Source organism: Meleagris gallopavo, chromosome 2 (genome assembly GCF_905368555.1).
Source record: "Meleagris gallopavo chromosome 2, MGAL_WU_HG_1.1, whole genome shotgun sequence".
Lineage (NCBI taxonomy): Eukaryota > Metazoa > Chordata > Aves > Galliformes > Phasianidae > Meleagris > Meleagris gallopavo.
The window spans coordinates 54374194-54394504 of record NC_139405.1 but is presented as its reverse complement, the minus strand read 5'-3'; the positions used below and the strand labels follow the sequence as shown (position 1 = coordinate 54394504).

Sequence of the window (20311 nt, the reverse complement as noted above, 5' to 3'; positions counted from 1 at the left end):
TTTTTTTTTTTTTTGGTTTCTTTTTTTTAATCTGATTGAGCATATCTGAACCTGACAGGAGACAGTGGCAAAATGTATATTTTAACAGCTTACAGTTTATATATTTTCCACCCTCTGTGAATCAATTCTGCTGCTGCATGCTGATTATCAAACGTTACCACAGAAGATGACATCATAAATGCTCAAAGACAAGCAGTTCGTTTCCATTTGCAAGGTTGCCAAACAATGCTGTATGAGGCACTCCCAGTGAATCAGGATGTACCAACAGGATTACAAACACAGAGGAGAGTTATTTAAAATTACATTTTTGTTTTGAAGAGTTACTTAAAAATACATATATATATCTGGATGTACTCATGCTGGAAGTCCCCAGTAGCTTGCTTAACTTCAGTGTTAAGGACATGGATCCACATTTAATTTGATTTTTTGCATTGCAATTCATCTTTACAGCCAAAAGGCAGGGTAATTTTCTAGGGAATAATGACAGGCTGGGATGAGTGGAGTGCTCAGAGCACAGCTGTGAGCCATTACCACCACCTTATCATTAATCTCCAGGAAGTGTCCTGCATGAAGGGACTGCAGTTATTGCTCCTAGAGAATAATACATGCAAAACAATGAAAAGATGGATTATTCTTCTGGGTGGTACAGTTTTAGTTAGGACAGACAAGGTATTTCTGGGGAGTTACCTCAAAATGATGACTGATAAATCAGTTGTTCCTGCTATCTGCAATCTTTCTCAATATTCCACTCAGTTTAGAGCTTTAGCATGAAACAACAGCAGTCACAGAATCATCTTCCCACGTGTTCCAGTTAAGTAACCACTTTCAAATTTAAGAAACTGCTTTCTCAGGTATTCCCTAGTGAAGAGCTGCATTTCCATATGCTGCTTGGTGGATGACATTAAGCTTTCATTTTACAAGCTATCGCTTTAAAAGTCATGAAGAGTGAAAAGGAACTTCTATTTGTTAATTCCACCGCTTGAAGAATATCAGTCACATTTTTGCTCCTATGGTTCTCTCCCTATGGAAATGTACTGCAGCCTAATTAGCGATAAGAGTTCTTAAGTGAAAGCTTCTTTAAAAGTAATCTTAGGAGATCTCTATTCTCTCTTACATTCTATGTCCTTTAATTAACATAAAGATCTGTCCATATTAAACAGGAAAGACCTGCCTAGGCTTAAACATTCATGCAGAAATGTACTCCTAAAATGGTAAAATCCCAACTGCATGTTCTCAAAACAATCTACGGCAAGAAAAAAAGCAGCTGTCACATGCCTAAAATGCATGATAAACCAGTATGTCCTGGCTGTCACTGAAATGAGGCTTTAAGTTACTAAGGCTTTAAGTTACTGCCTATCGATATTTACATATTTTTGCATGTTAATCTTCTGCACAGGAGTTCATCAAAGGGCTGTTCTGGGGTTGGCAGAGAACTTTACGGTTATTGTAACCTTGCTAAACCTGCGCATTTAACTTTACACGCTATTAAATCTACTGCAGCCAGAGCCTATCACTCTGACATGTCCAACATGTTTCATGTGGGAAGTGCTCCAGTGCAGAATGGCACTGTTTGCAGCAAACAGCTCACAGCGTGGATGTGCTGAATCAGTTCCTTACAGCATAGTGGGCATTTCCTTCAGCAGCCACAAACAGCGTGAAATTGTTGCCCTGCATGTGTTGTATTCCCTTCTTACAATGATGAAGAGGCCAAAGATATTTAAGAGAGAAGTGAGGAAGAAAGAAGCAGAGCAAATCAAGCATAGCAAAAGCTTTCAACCTGTCATACAATGTACCCCAGGTTTTCCAAAATCATTCTAGGATGCTACTGTACACGTGTAATTAAATCAGTAATTTTACAACATCCTGATGGGAACCTGGAAATATACGTGGCTGAGACATGAAGTCTCTGCTCTTATAGGTTTACCTGCATCTCCAGACAATGCAGCTGTGCTTTTACTTCTGGCCAGGAATGAGTGTGTGGGCGTCAGGAGCCTGCTAACGATGCTGCTCTCCCATGGACTGAGCTGCAGACGGCGAGCTGAACGTGCATCATACAAGCAAGACGTTAGGTCAGACAGTGTGCAAATGACCACATGTAGCAGAAGTGTTAGTATTACAACCTTACGACTACACACCATGGAAATTCTGAAACTACCTTTTGGAAACCCAAACCATACACCCAGTCACTGTTTAGTTTTTCAGAGTTACTCCATTTCAGGGGAAGAATTCCTACTGGTCACAAAGCCAATCTATATTGTGCTACTGACTGTGGCATTATGCTAAATTGTTATCAGGTTAATGTTGAAATTTTGCACAGATCCCATACGACCTACTATTAGGTATGGCAGGATAACCTCTGTACCAGGAGAGCAGTTGCCATTCCTTAATGTGTCTCTCAAAATCCTTATACATACATACATTGTATATAAGTATATACAAAAGATCAATTACTAAAACACCATCTGCAGTCTGCTAGCCTAGATAGAAAAAAAAACAAAGAGGGCTGCTTACTACTATACAGATTTTCATCATAGAAAGAGGCTTTGTCAAAGCATCACAAAAGGATACAGTGTGCCTAAGATGTAGATACCAGGGTCAGCAGCTACAGTTGTCTTTGTTACACATGGTGCCTCAGAATACATAGCGTATTTAATTCTGTCAAAAACCCTCATTAATGATAGTTTTCTGTTTACAACAGTAACAAGATCCAACATTCTACATTGTCAGTATGTTTTGAAAACACGTTATACATGCTGATCTGGCTGTAATCACAATTGTTTCTCTCAGTACTACATAATGCAAATTTAGTTTATCAGTATTGTTGTTCTGCCTCACATCATTTCTTTGTTATTTTTAATATAATGTTATTTTTTATCACTACTTAAACATTGATTATGGCAAAGGAGTATCCAAAGAAGTCCTATATGTTATTATACCAGATGGCTCTTTGACAGTATGGTGCAACAAATGGTATTATTATGAGAACCACAAAACAAAACACTGGAATAGTTCTCATAGTTCATTACAGTAAACTCAGGCAAAAAATCTCAGTGTTGAAAGAGAAATTAGGTTGTTTCATACCCCAGCATTCACTGGCCTTAGTTTGGTGCTATGGCAAGAAAACTGCAACTTGAATGAGGTTTGGTTGTTTGTTTTTTTTTTTAAATGAGGCACAGTCTCTAAAACATTCATTGGCTGTGATAAACCACAGGCTAATTTGTATTTTTAAAGGCAGAGATCCATCTCTTCTAAAAGCCATAAACCTGGAAGCTCTCTTTAATCTACTCCACAATGAGCCCCATGAAAGGAGAGGCTGTTCTCAGTAATCTCATCCTATGAGAATATAATGACCTAATCTGCTCTCAGTGCTTCTTTTTTTTTTTTTCACTTCTCAAACTGCTCACCTAAATTCTGCTAACTCAATAAGCATCATTAGTATAGAAATATAGTACTCTAAAACACAGCAGGCCTTCTGGATAAGCGTCCTTACATAATACAATATTGCCAGAGCTCTTTGTGATTAATAGCTCCATTCTGTGTTGGTACAGATTATGCAGGGACACAAAATACCCTTAAGAGATCTCCATTACAGCATACACATTATCATTAAATTTGCAACTTAACAAGGAAGAATAAGTTATAGGACTACCATTAAACTGGATGCAATAGTGGTCAAAATCTTTGCTTCTTCTCTGGGCACTGCTCAATATAATCATATTTTAAACCTCCTGCTGCAAGGCAGCAAATTCTTCTTTTGTGATTCCATCCTTTACTAGATGTTGAGTCTGGAGAAACTCTTCTGCCATATTTTAACACAAAGACTATACAACTTATCAGAAGAACACCACTACTGCATGGAAATTGGCTCCACACCTTAGAAAACGATACCTGAAATTTTAGGCCAATAGCACTACTATGCATACCAAAAGTTTCCTGGAATTCATCTGTATAGCTGCAAAGAAATGGTAAGTAAACATCACGATGTAATCTGGTGCTGGGCCAGCTGTAAACCTCACACAAGCCCCACAGAACAGGCAGTCTGAAGAGGTTACAGCTAAGAAACTGATGCCTTACAGCATTCAGCTATCCCCCTGTAATGTGCCCTAGGAGGTAAGTATGTTTTAATTACCTTTTCTCTTCACTCCTGACACATCTTATCCACATTATTTACTGGAAGCAATTCTGTGCCCCCAGCAACTAACTAACAAGGCCGTGATTGGTAGAGGGCTAGCTGACATGCCCAAATAGTGAGCTGAGAGAAGTGTGATAGTGCCAGTACATGTAAGTAGTAGTTCAAAGGTGGCACTACAGTCTCAGCCAGGAGCTTGGATCTGAGTCTCCCTATAGCTTTAAAATGGTTTTAGATCACAGTTCATCATAAGCACATCTTGGTTTTGTAGGTCAGCGTCATCACTTACTCCAAATATATAGCTCAGTGAAAGCACTACATTTGACACTTACAGTACATACCCTAGCAGTCACTAGTGTTACCATCAGCACAGAGCAGCCAAATACATTTCGGCTCACTGAGTTCCAAGTACAAGAATATTCACCATAAATGCTTTCAACAACTGAGCTTCAGAGTCCAGTTCACTCTGAAGGAAGGTGAATACAAAACAGAGCATCCCTCAGTAACAAAACTGGCTTTAAAACAACGAGGTCTGTTTTTTCTGTTGTTTCTTTTTTCTTTTCTCTTGTTTTCAAAAACCTTGGGGTGATGTTTTAATCCTTCAAAACACCCAATAGAGAAGAGGAAATAATTTTGTTGTAGGTCTTACACTGTCTTAGGTTGCTTGCTCCTTGGTCCCTCACTGGAATTGCATTCCTGGTAGGTAGGCATACCCCTACTCCCAGGTACTAGCAGGTTAAACAGATTAATTAAGTATAACTGGAAGGAAAAAAAAAAACAAACCCAAAAACCCACAAAGTGCCATGGAGCTGGCAATGGTGAATTGATCACAGTCATCTATATTTACCTTCAGGATATATCAACTGAACACTAGGAAGTCATCATAGTAGCAGCAGAATACATTGCATGTAAGCAAACAACAGCATCTGATTAGTACTAGCAACAGATGGGAGGCAGGGATTTAACAGGTCTCCTGATGAGAAACACAAAGGAAGGACTCTCACTGATAAGTGGTGTTTGTCAGAGAGTCACAAAAATGCTGTGAAATAGGTGGGAAAAAACTTGTGCCTTTAGACTCTCTTTCAACAGCCCTTGAACTTCTAGAAAGGTGGCAGACAAAGTAGATACAGTGATCAATACCATGCACCTCTTTAGAGAAAAACTTGCACTACAGAGAGGAGGAAGAGCACAACTACAGTACAAGTTACATTTTTTTAAAACTAAGAAAGCCGTACCTTACCTATGGTACTATCTACTTGCTAGTTTTTCTTAAAGAGCACCATTACCAGAATTTATTGGTTGACAGAAGCTTTCTTCAATTGAACGTATATGTTCATAATCTGCTACAAAATTTGAACTACCCAGATCAGCACCACTCCTATCAGAGCACAAAGAAAAGCCTGTTCTAGCTGCCGGATTGTAAAATCGTGATAAAGAGCTACAGTAGCACTACTGTAGTTCAAAATGAATTAACCAGGCAAACCATTAATGAAAACTGCCATCTTTGGCCGGGCTATAATAAATCTTGTCCTTCAAATGGCAGAAAAATTAAAAATAAACACTGCTTAACAGAAGACATGTTCTTGATGACAGCTATAAGCCACTTAGGGTAAGCTTATCATCCTCATCTCCAGCTTCCTTGTTTTGTAGGTAGGAGTATGTGTTACAGGCAAAACATGACTGGTGGTCCCTGGAAGGCAAAAAAGGAGCAGAGAGGCAGATGATTTCTTTAAGTGCTTGCCTTAAGATGCTGAGGCCACCATAGGGGTGAGCAGCACTTCTCCAGTTATGTGCTCAACCAGGTTTGGGTATGTGACTGCATAAGAAAAAGGACATTTACACCATTTCAATTTGCTTTATGTCTCTCGCAGACTCTATAATGTAAGAGACTTCTGAGGACTTCTGGACCGGTTTTAATGAATATGCCAAGAAAGAAATGCCTTGGCATTTGAAGTTTACGACGTACAGCCCCCGCTTCCTTACTACTTCCCTTCACCTGCTATTATACCACCTAGTCCTCAGTCTAACTTGTACAGAATTTGTTACAGTATAAACATTACACTTTGAGCTACACTCTACAAGAGACTATCCTTCATATTTAATGCCTTTCTTCCTCAAAGAATCATCCCTGGCAAGGAACAATCATCAACTGAAAAAATATACATACGTACACACCTAAGGGGAACCAAATACAATTGCTGGGGCTTCAACTTTTAGAGCAAAAAATTACTGGAGTTCTAGAATAAATTGTGCTCTAAGATAACACTATGTTTTACAAGTTACTAGACTTCAGAACTGTGTTAACCTATAAGCATTTATATGGTCAGAGCAACCAGAATCAGGCATCAAAGCATGCATGTAAAACATGGCACTTAAAACACACAAATAATGATGTCTACCCAACCATTTCCGCAATACAACTAAAGCTCCACTCTAAAAATTATTTTTGAAAACACGCACTTCTCTGGGTTGAAACAGGGCACAGCTTCTCAGTAGGACAAAAAGTCCTCCCCAAGGATTTTTCTGTAAAGCTCTTTGCACAGGTTATACAAGAGACATTCTTTTATAAAACTCCCTTTGGCTCAATGTTTTTACCCCATAAATCCTCAAAACAGAAGCAGCAATTCAGCTACATTAACTCACAGAACCCTGATTGTTTATCAGTTGTGCAGAGTTGTAAACACTGAAAACATACATTGAAATAAAGCAATCTTTGAAAAGTAACTGGACTCAGAAAGTCAATAAAGAGACACCATATGAAAAATACCCATACACCATCATTAAAAATAATCAGAAATGGTAACAAAGTAACTGCTCAAAAGCTTCATGCAACATGTCTTCAGATATTCAAGAACGACTACCAAAATAAAACAAAAGCAAAATAATGACAAAATGGCATAACATAAATAAAAGGTCACAGAAAATTGCATGCAGTATGGAGAGATGTATTCTTTCAGTTGTTGTACCTCATTTACTAAAAACCTGACAGAAGCACCACTTTTATCATTTGCTGAAGTAAGATCGTTTAAGTAAGCTCTCTTGTTTTAAAAACAAGAAATACATATTTCTTCTCACAGGAAAAAAAAATGTTCAACCATTTACTTTTCACATTCGGAATCTTTTCACTCCATTTTCATAAAGTACAGAAAATGACTTCAGATTTGTTTTACGTGCAAAGCCATACATTAGTATTGAACATTTTCCTTCTTGCTCTTTCTTTTTTTTTTTTTCCTCTTTGGAACTGTACCTCTGTCTGAAGAATTTAGTAATGTTGCAGATGAGGAGGAGAGCCGCTTGTTAATGACTGGATCAACATGTTTCGAAAGGTTCATTGTTGAAACAGATCGCCTGTCTGGATCTAAAACAAATGGAGATAATGCTAATTGACAGCCCACATGCAGTAATGCCAGTTTCTAGCTCACTAGTGGGAGGAGGAAAACATGACTAGGTCATTCCTGCTCTACCACAAGAACTTTCAAAATAGAACGGATTTCTCAGCAGACATTGTACAGATGACTCAAAGACTGGGCACAAAACTGTTCAATTTAAATTCCAAATGTCTAAAATATTCTGTTCACTGATTATCACTCAATCAGGTTGCAATCCGAAGACTTCAATGGAAAATTTGAAGCAGATATTAGTAGTCAGCATGGTATTTACACATTGCTTTCAACACTCTCTGAAAAAATCTGACACCTGACTCACAATAGAAGCTTCAGGGAAAGGACAGCGTGCTTGGAAATGTGAAATCATTCAAGTAAAAGCCCTCAAAACCTGAATCAAAGGTGACATTTTACAGGATACTATCAAGCAGAAGGTCAGCACCGTGTTAACAAAATTCCAACAGATTAAGGGAAGGCTGGTACACATGGAGAGCAGGAGTAAGCACAAAAGGTATAATTATAATGTCCTCATCACTGTGAAAAGTGCTAAATTTCCCACCAGAGTTATCTTCTACCTGCTGTGAATGAAGTTGCAGTTAGTCAATCCAAACTGCACACAGTTTAACGGATAAAGAAAATGAGTCTTTGTGGAAGGTTGCAGACTACTTGTCACACACGTATATATATTACTGAAGGGATTTATTTTGCTTCTAGGTGTATGGATTTGAGAACAGCATTACAGCATTTGCCTGTACAACTGGCACCCTACTGAGAGGTGATGATATGATACAGATCATATACATTTTGTGCACACGTGTATGCCATGGGAAAGTTGCTAGCAATGGCAGAAGAGGAAGAACAAGCAGGACAGCCAGCTTTATGCTTTGTCTTTTCTCTCAAAAATCAAAGAAAAGAAGAAAAAAAAAGCTAAGCGTATCAACTAACTATTCTTTAGTGCAAATTCTATTTGGAAATCTAACATCAGAAGACAGTGGGAGAGTCGATTCTGCTTTTGCTTACACATTGAGCATGTGCTGCAAATTCAGTGCTACTCAGCAAAGAATTTAACCATGCTTTAGCAGATGCCTGATGCTCTGCTGATTCATATTCTCCATGTCCACAGGTAAGTCCACATACTGTTTTGGAAACAGATAAAAGACCAGGACACTGATAACATTAAGGATGATGCTGCTAACAATTATCTGCTGTTCAGTACTGGAGACAGAATACTCAGGCTTCCTATGTCATAGATCTCGGTAAGAACAGTATTTAGGTTTTGGATTTTGATCTCTGATATCTTATCTATACTTGAGAGGATACATGGTGTATCGCTACAGCAAAACAGAAATTCTGCATTTGGCTTAAAGAACATACTGCATAAAACAACTTTTTGAAGATGACAAATGAGAATATGAAAATTGCCTCTTGCATTTGACATGGCACACCAGTACTTCTCTTAATTCTATGAATATTATTCAAATGAATGAAACTCAGCATGAAGATTTGTATGCGCAAGTGTTGGCAATATGAAACCTACAACGTAGAATAGGCCAAATGTGATCTATGACCTAGAAGACTGCTGGTTTCTTTGTTATTAGAATCTGAGCAACACATTCATCATGTATCTGCCTTCATGTGAAAAATAAATGTGAGTGATGTGCACGTGCAGTATGGCAAAAGCATTTTAGAAAAAGATCAAAAGATTCAAGTTACATCTCCTTGAATTCCAGTAGACAGAATATTGCATTTCATTTTAGTGAATTGTGCCAGATCTTTGGAGTCAGCTAGTAATAACTCTCCATATTAAAAATAAATAACAACAACAAAATCTGGGACTAACAACAGTTCTAAACTATGAGCATGATGTTAAGCATGCACCGCAACTACATGAGGGTGGTTTAGCTACTGATGATTTAACTTCCTGAGAACTAGCTATGGGTAAAGGAATCAACAAACGAGAGTGATTATGTACCAGGTTTTCTAGCACCACTCAGAGATCTGAAGTGGTGCTCCAGGCCTGCTAAATCGAGAAAGGTGAATGATGATTCAAAAAAATAACCTAGGGACAGAATGCAAGACAATGACTTTTAACAGTAAAGAAAATAAAAATCAAGTTATACAGAGTTAATTAAAAAAACAAACAAAAAAAAACTTTTATGATTTTATGAAAGATAACTGTTCATTGAACTTATGTGTGATGAATTACATTTCAGATCATTCTTAATGTTTTTCCCCCTACTTGATAAAAGGCTGTATGCAATTAAAAGTATATGTTAGAGTAGGAAGAGAAGCATTCTTTTTAAGTAGCACTTTCTGGTGAAAGAAATACAGAACAAGTTCTCTTTTTTGAACGCCAGTCACATTTAACAGGGCACATACTTAATAGTAACTGTCAGATTCAGTTAGAGAAGACAATTTAGGAAAAAATTATACAGAAAAATTAAATTAATTTTCTAATTAATTAATTAATCTAAGCTTTTTCAAGGGAAAAAAAAAGGCTTTTTTCCAACTTCCCTGATTATCTGTACAAGATACAGATAGCTTATCACAAATAATCAATTTGCTTCTTTCTGTTTTAATCTTGGTATTCGGTCATTTCCACCAGAACTATATTTTGAGCCACAATATTTAACATTTGCACACAGTAGCTCACATCACAAAACTGACAATATCACGAGCACGCTAACACATACACACACGAACAATAGCAAAGCAGCAGAAGCGAGAAGCTGTAGCAAAATAGAAATACAGAATTAGTCAAAATCCCGAAACAAGTTTTCACTTTTGTTCAGATTTCTCCTTGTTATGTTTTTGCTATACAAGAAGGTCAGAAACATGCTGTTGCTAGCAATAATAAGATAAAGAGCAGAGAATTTAAAACAGCATATACTGAATCATCTTTCTTTGTAACAAGAAGGAAAGTAAATTCCAGTTAACTGACAGGGCAGGGACACTGGCTAGAAAGCCAGGCCTCCCTCTTTACCTGTGTTATTAATGCGGCTATGTAGCACTCCTCCCCAGGACCACCTGTTTTGCTTTTGTTTTGGCTTCTGGCTTCTTTCAATTGTGCGACGTACAACAGCTTCATGTCGTTCCTTAAGTACAACAGGATAATACATTTGGATACTACCAGGTTTTTAACATTAATCCTCTCCAGCACTGCTACCCTCCCCATAGACAACACCTAACAGGTTTCTTGGAGTTGCACTCAAGCTTAAATGCTGCCTAATAAAGATACACACTCAGACGAACAATTCTAACTCTACAACTGGACTAAGCAATAACTAAGCCATAAAAAAATTGAACTATTTTTGAAAACTAATTTTGAAAAAGTAAGGTGTATTGCAGACTTACGCAGAACTGCAGAGGAAAAAAACAGTTGTCACATTATGGCAACCACTGAACAAACACACACCAGAGCTACTTCCTACTCTGAATCTCCCACATATTCTCTCACTAGGATAGTGAGAGAGAATTAGCAAAAAAAAAAAGCAATGATGGATGAACTGACTTACCTAAGAAAAAGGGGAGTTCTCAGCTCAACTGAGACAAATCAGCCAGTAGCATCTTTCCCGTACACACTGTCTTGAAGGTTTTGTTAGAAAGCAACTAATACTTAGCTACCTTAAAATGAACAGCTAAAAATTAACCCACAGACATACAGAAGCCGTACAATTTCTATTTTTCTGTTCAAGGTTGAGTAGTGTCACATACTACATCCTAGATATGCTCAACCTAACTGCAACAGACTCTCACAGGGCACTTCAAAAAAAATGTGACTTAAGACACAAATCCTCTTCTGTACACTCTCATACTGATCAAGGCTCACATTACGTCCATCCAGTCCAACAGTTGGACTGGATGGTCTTTTAGGTCTTTTCCAACCTTGGTGATTCTATGATTACATCTCTCCTGACAAGTTTAAAGGAAGAGGTTTGGCAGTACCATATCTTACAGAAAAAGCAAGCTGAGAAGTGTTTTCACGACACTTCTTTTTACCTTATCTTCTTCTATTCTCTGCCTTCGCTTTTCTTCTACAGCAGCTCGTCTTCTCTCTTCCTTTAATCGTTGTTCTTCTAGCTTCTTTTTGCGCTCCTCTAGGTGTTTTTCATAATGCTGCCGTGCTCTCTCTTCTCTTTCTAACCAGATGGTTTCTCTTGCAGCTATGAAAAAAATCAGAAATAAAAGTATTAACATGCTATTATGCGATGAAAACTTTAATACAATTTGGATAATCAAACTAAATAGAAAAAAATTGAACTCATTTTCGTAAGACATGCATAATTTCCTAGTCTCTCTCCATGTGTTAAAACTTCACAGACCCTGGTCACACACTCACGTCATTCTGTCTCAGTATAATTACTGTGAATTGCCACCAGTAATGGTTACGTTCTATGACTATACAGTTTCTATGTGGAAGAAACTATTTTGCATTAGTTTAAAATACCAAAACATTTAAGTCAGATATATGTGTACAAACCATGCTAATTCTCTGTATTTTTTCACAGTAAAAAGAAACATAAAAATCTATTACTACTGTTTAACTTTAATGATCAAAGCAGATCTCATTAGACTTGATTGACAGTTGTAGTGCTTAGATTGTTAACTGTACCAGCAGCTCACCAGAAGAAAATATTATCAACCAAAGAAGTCAGATTAAAGATGAAATTTAATGAGTTTAATGTGCTCTGAACAACATTTCAGAAGTTCTCATCAAGACAAATCAAGAAGCACTATGAAAGACAAATTCTGCTCCCCATCAAGGTCTGAATCTTCATGAAGGTATTCCATCTGGAATGCATGCTCAAAAGGTAGCCCACATTAAAGCAATTACCTATGATACACTGGACCCCTCCCCATTAGTGCCTTGAAAGCTTTGAAACCCAGAAATTTTTTGTTCTAAACACCCTTTACTTGGTTTTTAAAACCCAGGATACATTCTGATCTTTACAAATTGACAGGCAGGAGTGCAGGAAGAAATGCATGTGAATGTCACCAGACAAAAATGAACAAGAACCACAAGAGAAAACCAGACAAAGGAATTCACTGATAATGCAACAGAAGCAGAGAATCAGATTAGCAAAATGTCAAAAAAAAAAAAACCAAAAAAGAAAAAAGACACTTTTAATGTCCAAGGTAATGATTTTTTTTTCCTTAGTCTGAAACACTATTTGTTAAGTATAAAAAAAATTCTGCTTGAAAACACTTGAAAAAGGAGCCAACATTATAACCTTGTACCTTAAAGACAGCAACTCAAGCCTTCAGTGAGCAGAGATATTTGTGTTGTTTGACAACTGCATACCAAAAAAACCCAAAATGATTCTAGATGTTCAGAACAGACACTGCAATCACCTCTTATAAGGCCAGCAGTCATCTTCACCTAATTCCTCTTCTGCATTTTTCTGCCTACTCAAACAAATCCCATCTCACCTGATAAACAACTTAGACTGCACTCTAATTCTTAAATATTTGCATATGCAGAGTCTTGAAAATCTCTACTCTGGATAGACAAGTTCATGTTGAGATTATCTCCCTTAAGAAAACATTTTTTTTCAGATTTCAGATCATTTCAGATTTTAAATGCTTTCCCCTAGGAAAAGCAGATGGCACATTTAGCTTTGCTGTGGGATATAGACCAGCAAAGAGATGCTTGTGTAACAGCTATAAGCAACCAGAAGACATCCTCTTGGCAAAATGTGGGACAGTTCAGCAAGATGTCTGCAGGAAATTCAATAATCTAACATAGCCAGAATAATTACAGCTACAAGGAGCAGTACAGTTGCTTCATTGCTAAACATAGTTGTGAGGAAAATGACACCTACAAACATGAAATGCTAACACAAGGACCAGCAGATATTGAGAAGTACTTTTCTGTTGTAGTTTAGTTACTTGAAAGGGACAATCTGAACTACAGACCAAGGCTGAAAATAGGACACGACAACAGAACAACAGTTTCTAGTCCAACTGCAATCTGCAAAAGCTCCTCCTTCCATAATAAAGCCTTATGACAAAAAAAAAATAGATCCAAAAATCAGTGTTCTAAAAGCAAGATGAACTTTCATACATGCATCTGCTGCTCCTAGGAGCCAATAGCTCACTGATAGACTGGACAGAGAAAGAGATAGCTGTCATTACTCTTCTTCTGAGATGTGATCCCTCACAAAGCTTCTTATTGCCCAGGTTCAACAAGATTCAGCTAAATGGACCTTTTCCAACAATTTGGGCTACATCTCTAACAACTGAAAGTGCAAGGCATGTCACTTCTACGGTACCATCTCCTGTTTTTGCGTTTGCCTTCTGTATAGCTGTATGACTTAACTAACCAATGTCTAGGGCAGAACTGCAGTCAGTTTTTCAAGAAGTTGCATTTGTAGGGAAAAAGAATATAATTAAAGTGGTGAATTCTGCACTGAAAGTATCTCACGTGACCTTTTTTCCTTCTCCTGAACCTTTGATGAAAATTTCAGATAAATTAATAATGATTATTATATGGTAGGGCTATTTGAGATCTCTCTACTCAACGTACCAATGTCTTAAAACTGTATTTAGTTTTAAGTACTCTGATGAGGTTTCATGACCATTTTAACTAAAGTGCTAGCTGCCACCAACAGGAACAGTTTTCACCTCTGCTTCCCTGATGATGTTGCTCATGGTATGTTGCTCACAGGACTGAGGATGGGGTGGATCAAGGACCAATCTGGTTAAAGTCACATTTCTTCCATGCCTTTTTCCTTCCAACAGTTTTAACTGTGACTGGGGCAGATGGGAAGGCAGATATGCTGCTGAAGGAGTTTATTGGCTGCCATCATCACAGGAGGCCTCAGGTGAGCAGAGGGGCTGCTGGGCAGGAAAGAAGAACACACGCAAAGTGGCAAAGCCTCCCTTTTCCCTTTGCTGTTTATCCACATGTAGCAAGAAAAGGTTCTCTCAGGTCACTCTCCTTTTGCTGTCTCTTCTGTTGTCTCTCATCATAGCTCTTTTTCTTGTGGTTACAGCCTTTATTAGGAGTTTTCGTCTATCTCTTTTCTCAGTTTACACTTTGTGATCATCTTGGGCAGACAGTTTATCTGAGTTAAGAGCTCAACCTTTCTCAGTCTTTCCAGCCTCTATCTTCTCTGACTTTACAACATTGATGTCAGCAATAGCTTTCTCCTTTGACCACTGCTTCACCTCTCCACACTGCCAGCTCCACACTAAGACTGATCTTCTCCTTGCTGCATTAGCAGAAAAATGGATCAGTGTTGCTTTAACCATGCCCAAAACCAGGAATGTTCCATTCCACAAAAATGGCTGACTGAATGAATTAAAAGGTGAACTTCAGAACTGTAATTACAGCTGAAGTTAATGTCAGATTCTCCTAGCTGATGTCTCCCCATTAGCAATGCTCTGAGGGACATACATACAGCAATTTTTAAACTAATCCTCCTTAAAGACTTCTTTTTTTTTTTTTTTTTTTTGTCTTATAAACCCTTCTGGCATTATCAAGTCCTCTGCAGACATCCCAAAATGACTCAGATGCTGATGTCACTGATTCTTAGTTTCTGTGGGGCTTCTGATCATGGAAATATTGGATAAATTTCTGTCCTACTCTATCAAAGAGCAGAATAAACCAGAAGGAATTCACCAACAGAATAAATGCATAATTTTTACTGATGTGACATTGTACTAATGATCATTTTCAAATGGAAGAACATAGATCATGATGTGATTTTTAAAATATTATTTTAAAGCTTACACATTGTTAGCATTAAGAATTCAACAGACCTAGCCAAAATGAAACTCAGGCATATTACAAAACCTAAGATTAATACCACATTTCCTTAAGTGAGAAGTTAATTGGGATGGCATGTTTACCACCTTTTGTTCTCCATGCCAGAAACTACACCATCCACATGTCCTTGTTGGGACTATAATTGCAGAAAAAAAGGACAGCGACTAAGCAGGATTAGTGTAGATAAAATACTCACAGATGTAAGTCTTTAAAGAAGTTTGCTTGTGGCTCAGGGACTGAGATACTGGAAAGTAAAAAATTTCTTTGCTAGACCACAGAATTAAATCTAAAATTCCAGTTACTTTCCTTATATAAAAAGCATCTTTATTTTCTTTTCAGTTTTTGAGAACGAGGTCTAGTTTAAGAATGTGCCCAGGGACCAACTAGCATCAACTAAGTTTCATCTACACTACTAAATGTTCACATTCCAAAAATAGTGACAAACTCAACTCAAACACATTAAGGAAAGTCTAGGGGCTTTCCCTGCCAATTACTAAACCTTGCCTGGGAATCAATTAGAAAAAAGTTGTCTGGATCCAAAAACTTGCCAGGAACCATTGGAAGAGTTTAACGGCAAGAATAATGAAGTTTTAGTGGTGGGGAATGTTCCTCAGCACTGTCTAGTTTGCCAGTGCAGATGTAGTCAATGTGGCAATGTTGGGGGTGAAGGCCCTCTGTAGAAAAAGCATCAACTTGTATTAAGCTCTTTTACTTTGTCCAGGCCCTCTACTATGATTTTCATCACAAACTGCCCAGACAAGCTGCACACACATCCAAGAGTGCCAAACACAGCCAGTCAGCCTGACACATGGATTCAAAGAAAAGAGGGTACTGTGTCAAGCTGGAGCCAAGACAAGCATGACAGCTCCCCTCACTCTGCTTCAAGAACCCCGTCTGACAGCCAACCAACACCCTTACCTACCACTGTCTCTTTCTGCCACTCCCAACTCTCATGACCCAAGAGAATCACACAGAGATGCAATATTTGCACTTTAAAGGATAGATGTTTAATGCACAGACACTATGGGACAGAGTGCAAGCAGAAACAGAGCAGAATGAAAACATGGGTACTGGAAGAATTATTTATATAACCAAGTAAAGATTATCTTAACAATCTTTTAAAGATATGTGCATATCGACAAATAATAGATTACCACATGGTCAGGAGAATAAAATAATTGAAGTAATTGCTTTGCAGCCATGCTTCTTTTCTGCCCATGGAAGAAAACAAGTCTAGGAGAAAATAAAGCTGAAAGAAAATCTAAAAATTGATGCAGCTTGTTAGTCTTGGAAAATATGAGTCACATATAGAAAAAGCCAAAGCATTCAACTTGTGGAAGTTTAAGGTTGACATCTGAAGACAAACGCATACTCTACAGTAAAGAAATGAAAAAAAAAATAATAATAATTTAAAAAAAAAATCTTTATTCTGAGTGGACGCTATTTCAGTTGATTTTTCTATCTCTCTGTGTGCTTTCCACATTTTCTAATGAAAGTTCCAGAACTGAACAAGAACATACTAAGGTGAAAGGAGCATTTATTTCGGAGCCTGTTTACTCTTATTGATTAGGTAGCATAACATGATCTTCAGATAATGCTAGTGTCACTACACATTTGTGGACAACAAAAACGACAGCAATCTTCTTCTCTATTTTCTTAACTCTCAGTAAAAAGAAAAGAGGTACTCATGCACCCTAGTGCAGTAAGTAAAATAACACTGCTAAAATACCACTGCCAGACACAAGGAAATCCTCACAAGTGCAGAGCACATTGACCCACTACACAACAGTGAAAGCCACATATATACAGTACAGCAAAACTAGAAAAAAAATAATTGAAGTAGAGAGAGAGCAGAAACAGGAGAAGTTAAGTCTTAATAAAGAAACAGTAGCTATTAAACTGGTACTCTGTTTGTTACAAACAGAAGGGTGTGAACAAGTTAATTTTCTTGAGAAGACAAATAATGCAACTTTCTTCTGTTCAAGGTACTCATAGTACAAAACAAACTTCCGCAGATCTCTACCATCGCTTTACAGAAGCCAATACTCTGTTTTGGGAAATAATTTCTCTTGATACACAACAAAGTCTCAACTTCTGCTTACTAGGGTGGCTTTGCTAAACTTGGTAGATCCCCTGAATAAAAAAAGATGAATTAAGTTTAAATCCCACTTCTAATTCTATAGAAATAAAACACCCTGCCTTCATTTGATTTATTGTTGCATGGCAAATGTCCCAGAATTAACAAAATCCAACTCTACTAATTTCAGCAAGAGCCACATTTATATAACAATATTATGCAACTTGATATTTATTTAACATGGACAGCGTTGATGTTTCCTTGCTTTGGTTCATATGACATGACTGACTGATTATCTAGATTCTGCACTGAATAAAAATGAAGCTTGCACTCTATTGTAAAAATCACTACTTTACCGTACTAAGACACAAATCTCAAGAGACAGCTCCTAAATCACATTAGCAGACAAATACACAGATGAAAGCACAACACAACTTTCAATTTTCTTGTTACTTTTAGCTAATTCTTAATGCAAGGACACACAAAGACACACATCACAAGGACCTGCAGAACTCTTCCTTTTAGAAATGAAAGTTTCCACATTGATTTATTTTTAAAAACCCTACTGTTTTCACATAGCTATAATGTCACACAAAATGAAAGTTTCGCATCAGAAGTAACATATATAATTCCAGCAACAGATGTTCATTTTGTCAATAGCTCGGAAATCAGGGTTCAAAAAAACCAAAGGAAAGTACATCTCTCTGCACTGCAGCAGAGCTGTTGTCACAATACTACAAACAAACTTAAAATAATAATAATAATAATAAAAATTCAAGATATGGAAGCATCATCTATGACAAATTCATTAGAATGAACAGGTAACCTCGATTTCCTCCGGAGAATCTAAGCCTATGAATTCCACCAATCTCAAACCCAGAAGCAGGTTTTTAGGAATAAGCAAACATTATGTCATGTTACCTCCTCAACAAAGCCAGAACCAAAGATTTACTCTTCTCCCAAGGAAAAAAAAAAACAAAAAACAACAACAACAACAAAGCAACTCTAGTAATCCATGCTTGGCTAGAACAAATTTAAAACATGTTGCTGAGAAAGAATGTTAATATTAGTAAATCCTAGATGGCAATAAACCAGAGCTCTTCAGATTAGAAAATGAAATATAGTTCTAGCTGGAGTAACAATACAGTTTTATGAAATTAAAAAATGTAGAAAACAGGAATAAAGACTTTGTTTTCTCAAGAAATACCACTTAAAACAGTACTGTTAAATTTTCTATTTTATCCCAGGCAATGTGACTGGTGGCAGTTGAATTTAAGACTTTGGCAGTAAGGGGTTAGGAAGTCTCTAGACAGTTTGTGTAATGTGCCCCATTGTGAAATGATACTCTTGCATGTCCAACTACACAGTACTTTTTGCAATCTTTTAAAGGTCACTACGAAATGGGAAAAGAGAATCACACTGACACAAGAATGAATAAGAATGACATCTGAAGAGTGCTGTACTGCAGAGTTAAGAGATTTCTTCTTTCTATGCATGTATTTGAGGACAAACGCAAAAAAAACCCACCAAATAACTCACCTATTTCCAGGTTGTTGTATATGCCTTCAAAAAGGGTTCAAGCCACAATCCATTACATTTTGACTGGATATAAGGATAAAAATTTTTAGACTAAGAGTGGTGACGGACAGGTTGCTCAGCAAGATGGTGGATACTGTGTCCCTGGAGACATTCAAGGTCAGGCTGGACAGGGCTCTGAGCAACCTGATCTATCTGTAGGTGTCCCTGCTCATTGCAGGGGAGTTGGATCAGACGGTCTTTTAAGGTCCCTTCAAACTCAAAGATTCTATGAAATAGAGGAAGGTGAGTTTCTAAATGCTGTTCCCATATTGACAAGCCCAGCATTTAAAAAACCACCACCAAATCAAAACAGCAACACACAAGTACCTGTCAAGGAATCATCATTACCTACATCATTTGGGCTGACTCTGTGTGGTTATGCATGTATATGCACTATATGAAATCACCTCTCCTCCCCCTATGGTGCTGATCAGTTTGAAGAGACTGAATAAAACACGTTTTACTTGAATTTCCCTCAACTGCAACATCAAATATTTGATTTGTAACATGATAATATTCCCCCAGTCGCATAGCTACTGCTTCGCAACTCAAGGACAGCAGTCTCTTTTCCTTTTATCAGTTTATACAACTTAAATTTTCAGTGCTCCAGAGAGTGGGAGTGGGCATACTTTCAGCTCTACCAAGTAACGGCTTGCTTAAACTTCGGTTATGCTGCTGACAAGCAGACTAGTTCCAATACCTGAAGTTCCAAGTAAGCTTTCTCTAGTTGTACTAATCAACCATAATGAGGGGACTGAGTGTGCCCTCAATAAGTTTGCAGATGACACCAAGTTGGGAGGAAATGTTGATCTGCTTAGGGGTAGGATGGCCCTACAGAGAGATCAGGACAGGCTGGATAGCTGGGCTGAGGCCAGCAGGATAAAGTTCAACAGGACTAAGTGTTGGGTCCTGCATTTTAGCCACAACAACCCCTAGCAACTCTACAGGCTTGGTTCATAGCAGTTGGAAATCTGTAGAAGAAGCAGATGTGAGGGTATTGGTCAACACTTGGCTGAACATGAGCCAGCAATGTGCCCAAATGGCCAATAAGGCCAATGGCATCCTGGCTTGTATCAGAAACAGTGCTGCCAGGAGAAGTAGGGAGATTATCCTCTGTACTCACAGCTCTGGTGAGGCCGCACCTCAAGTACTGTGTTCAGTTTTAGGAACTCACTACCAGAAAGACATTGAGGCTGTGGAGCATGTCCAGAGAAGGGCAACACAGCTGGTGAGGGGTCTGGAGCACAAGTCTTCTGAGGGAGCAGCTGGGGGAACTGGGATTGTTTATTCTGGAGAAGAGAAGGCTCAGGGGAAACCTAATCATTTTTTACAACTACCTGAAGGGAGGGTGTGGTGAGGTGGGGGTTGGCCTC

General features: G+C 37.9%; 1 protein-coding gene across 8 annotated transcripts in view; it reads right to left on the bottom strand.

Annotated features, from left to right (window-relative positions):
• The window catches only part of MAP7 (microtubule associated protein 7), a 106981-nt gene that overhangs the window by 23004 nt on the left and 63666 nt on the right, over positions 1-20311 (bottom strand). For all 8 annotated transcript variants that reach the window (XM_085217223.1, XM_085217224.1, XM_085217221.1 and 5 more), the window contains exons 4-7: positions 11512-11675; positions 10496-10607; positions 7377-7487; positions 1925-2038 (exon numbers count right to left, since the gene is read on the bottom strand). In XM_085217223.1, coding sequence (XP_085073349.1) covers positions 1925-2038; positions 7377-7487; positions 10496-10607; positions 11512-11675 — 501 coding nt within the window. The remainder of the gene's footprint in view (positions 1-1924; positions 2039-7376; positions 7488-10495; positions 10608-11511; positions 11676-20311) is intronic.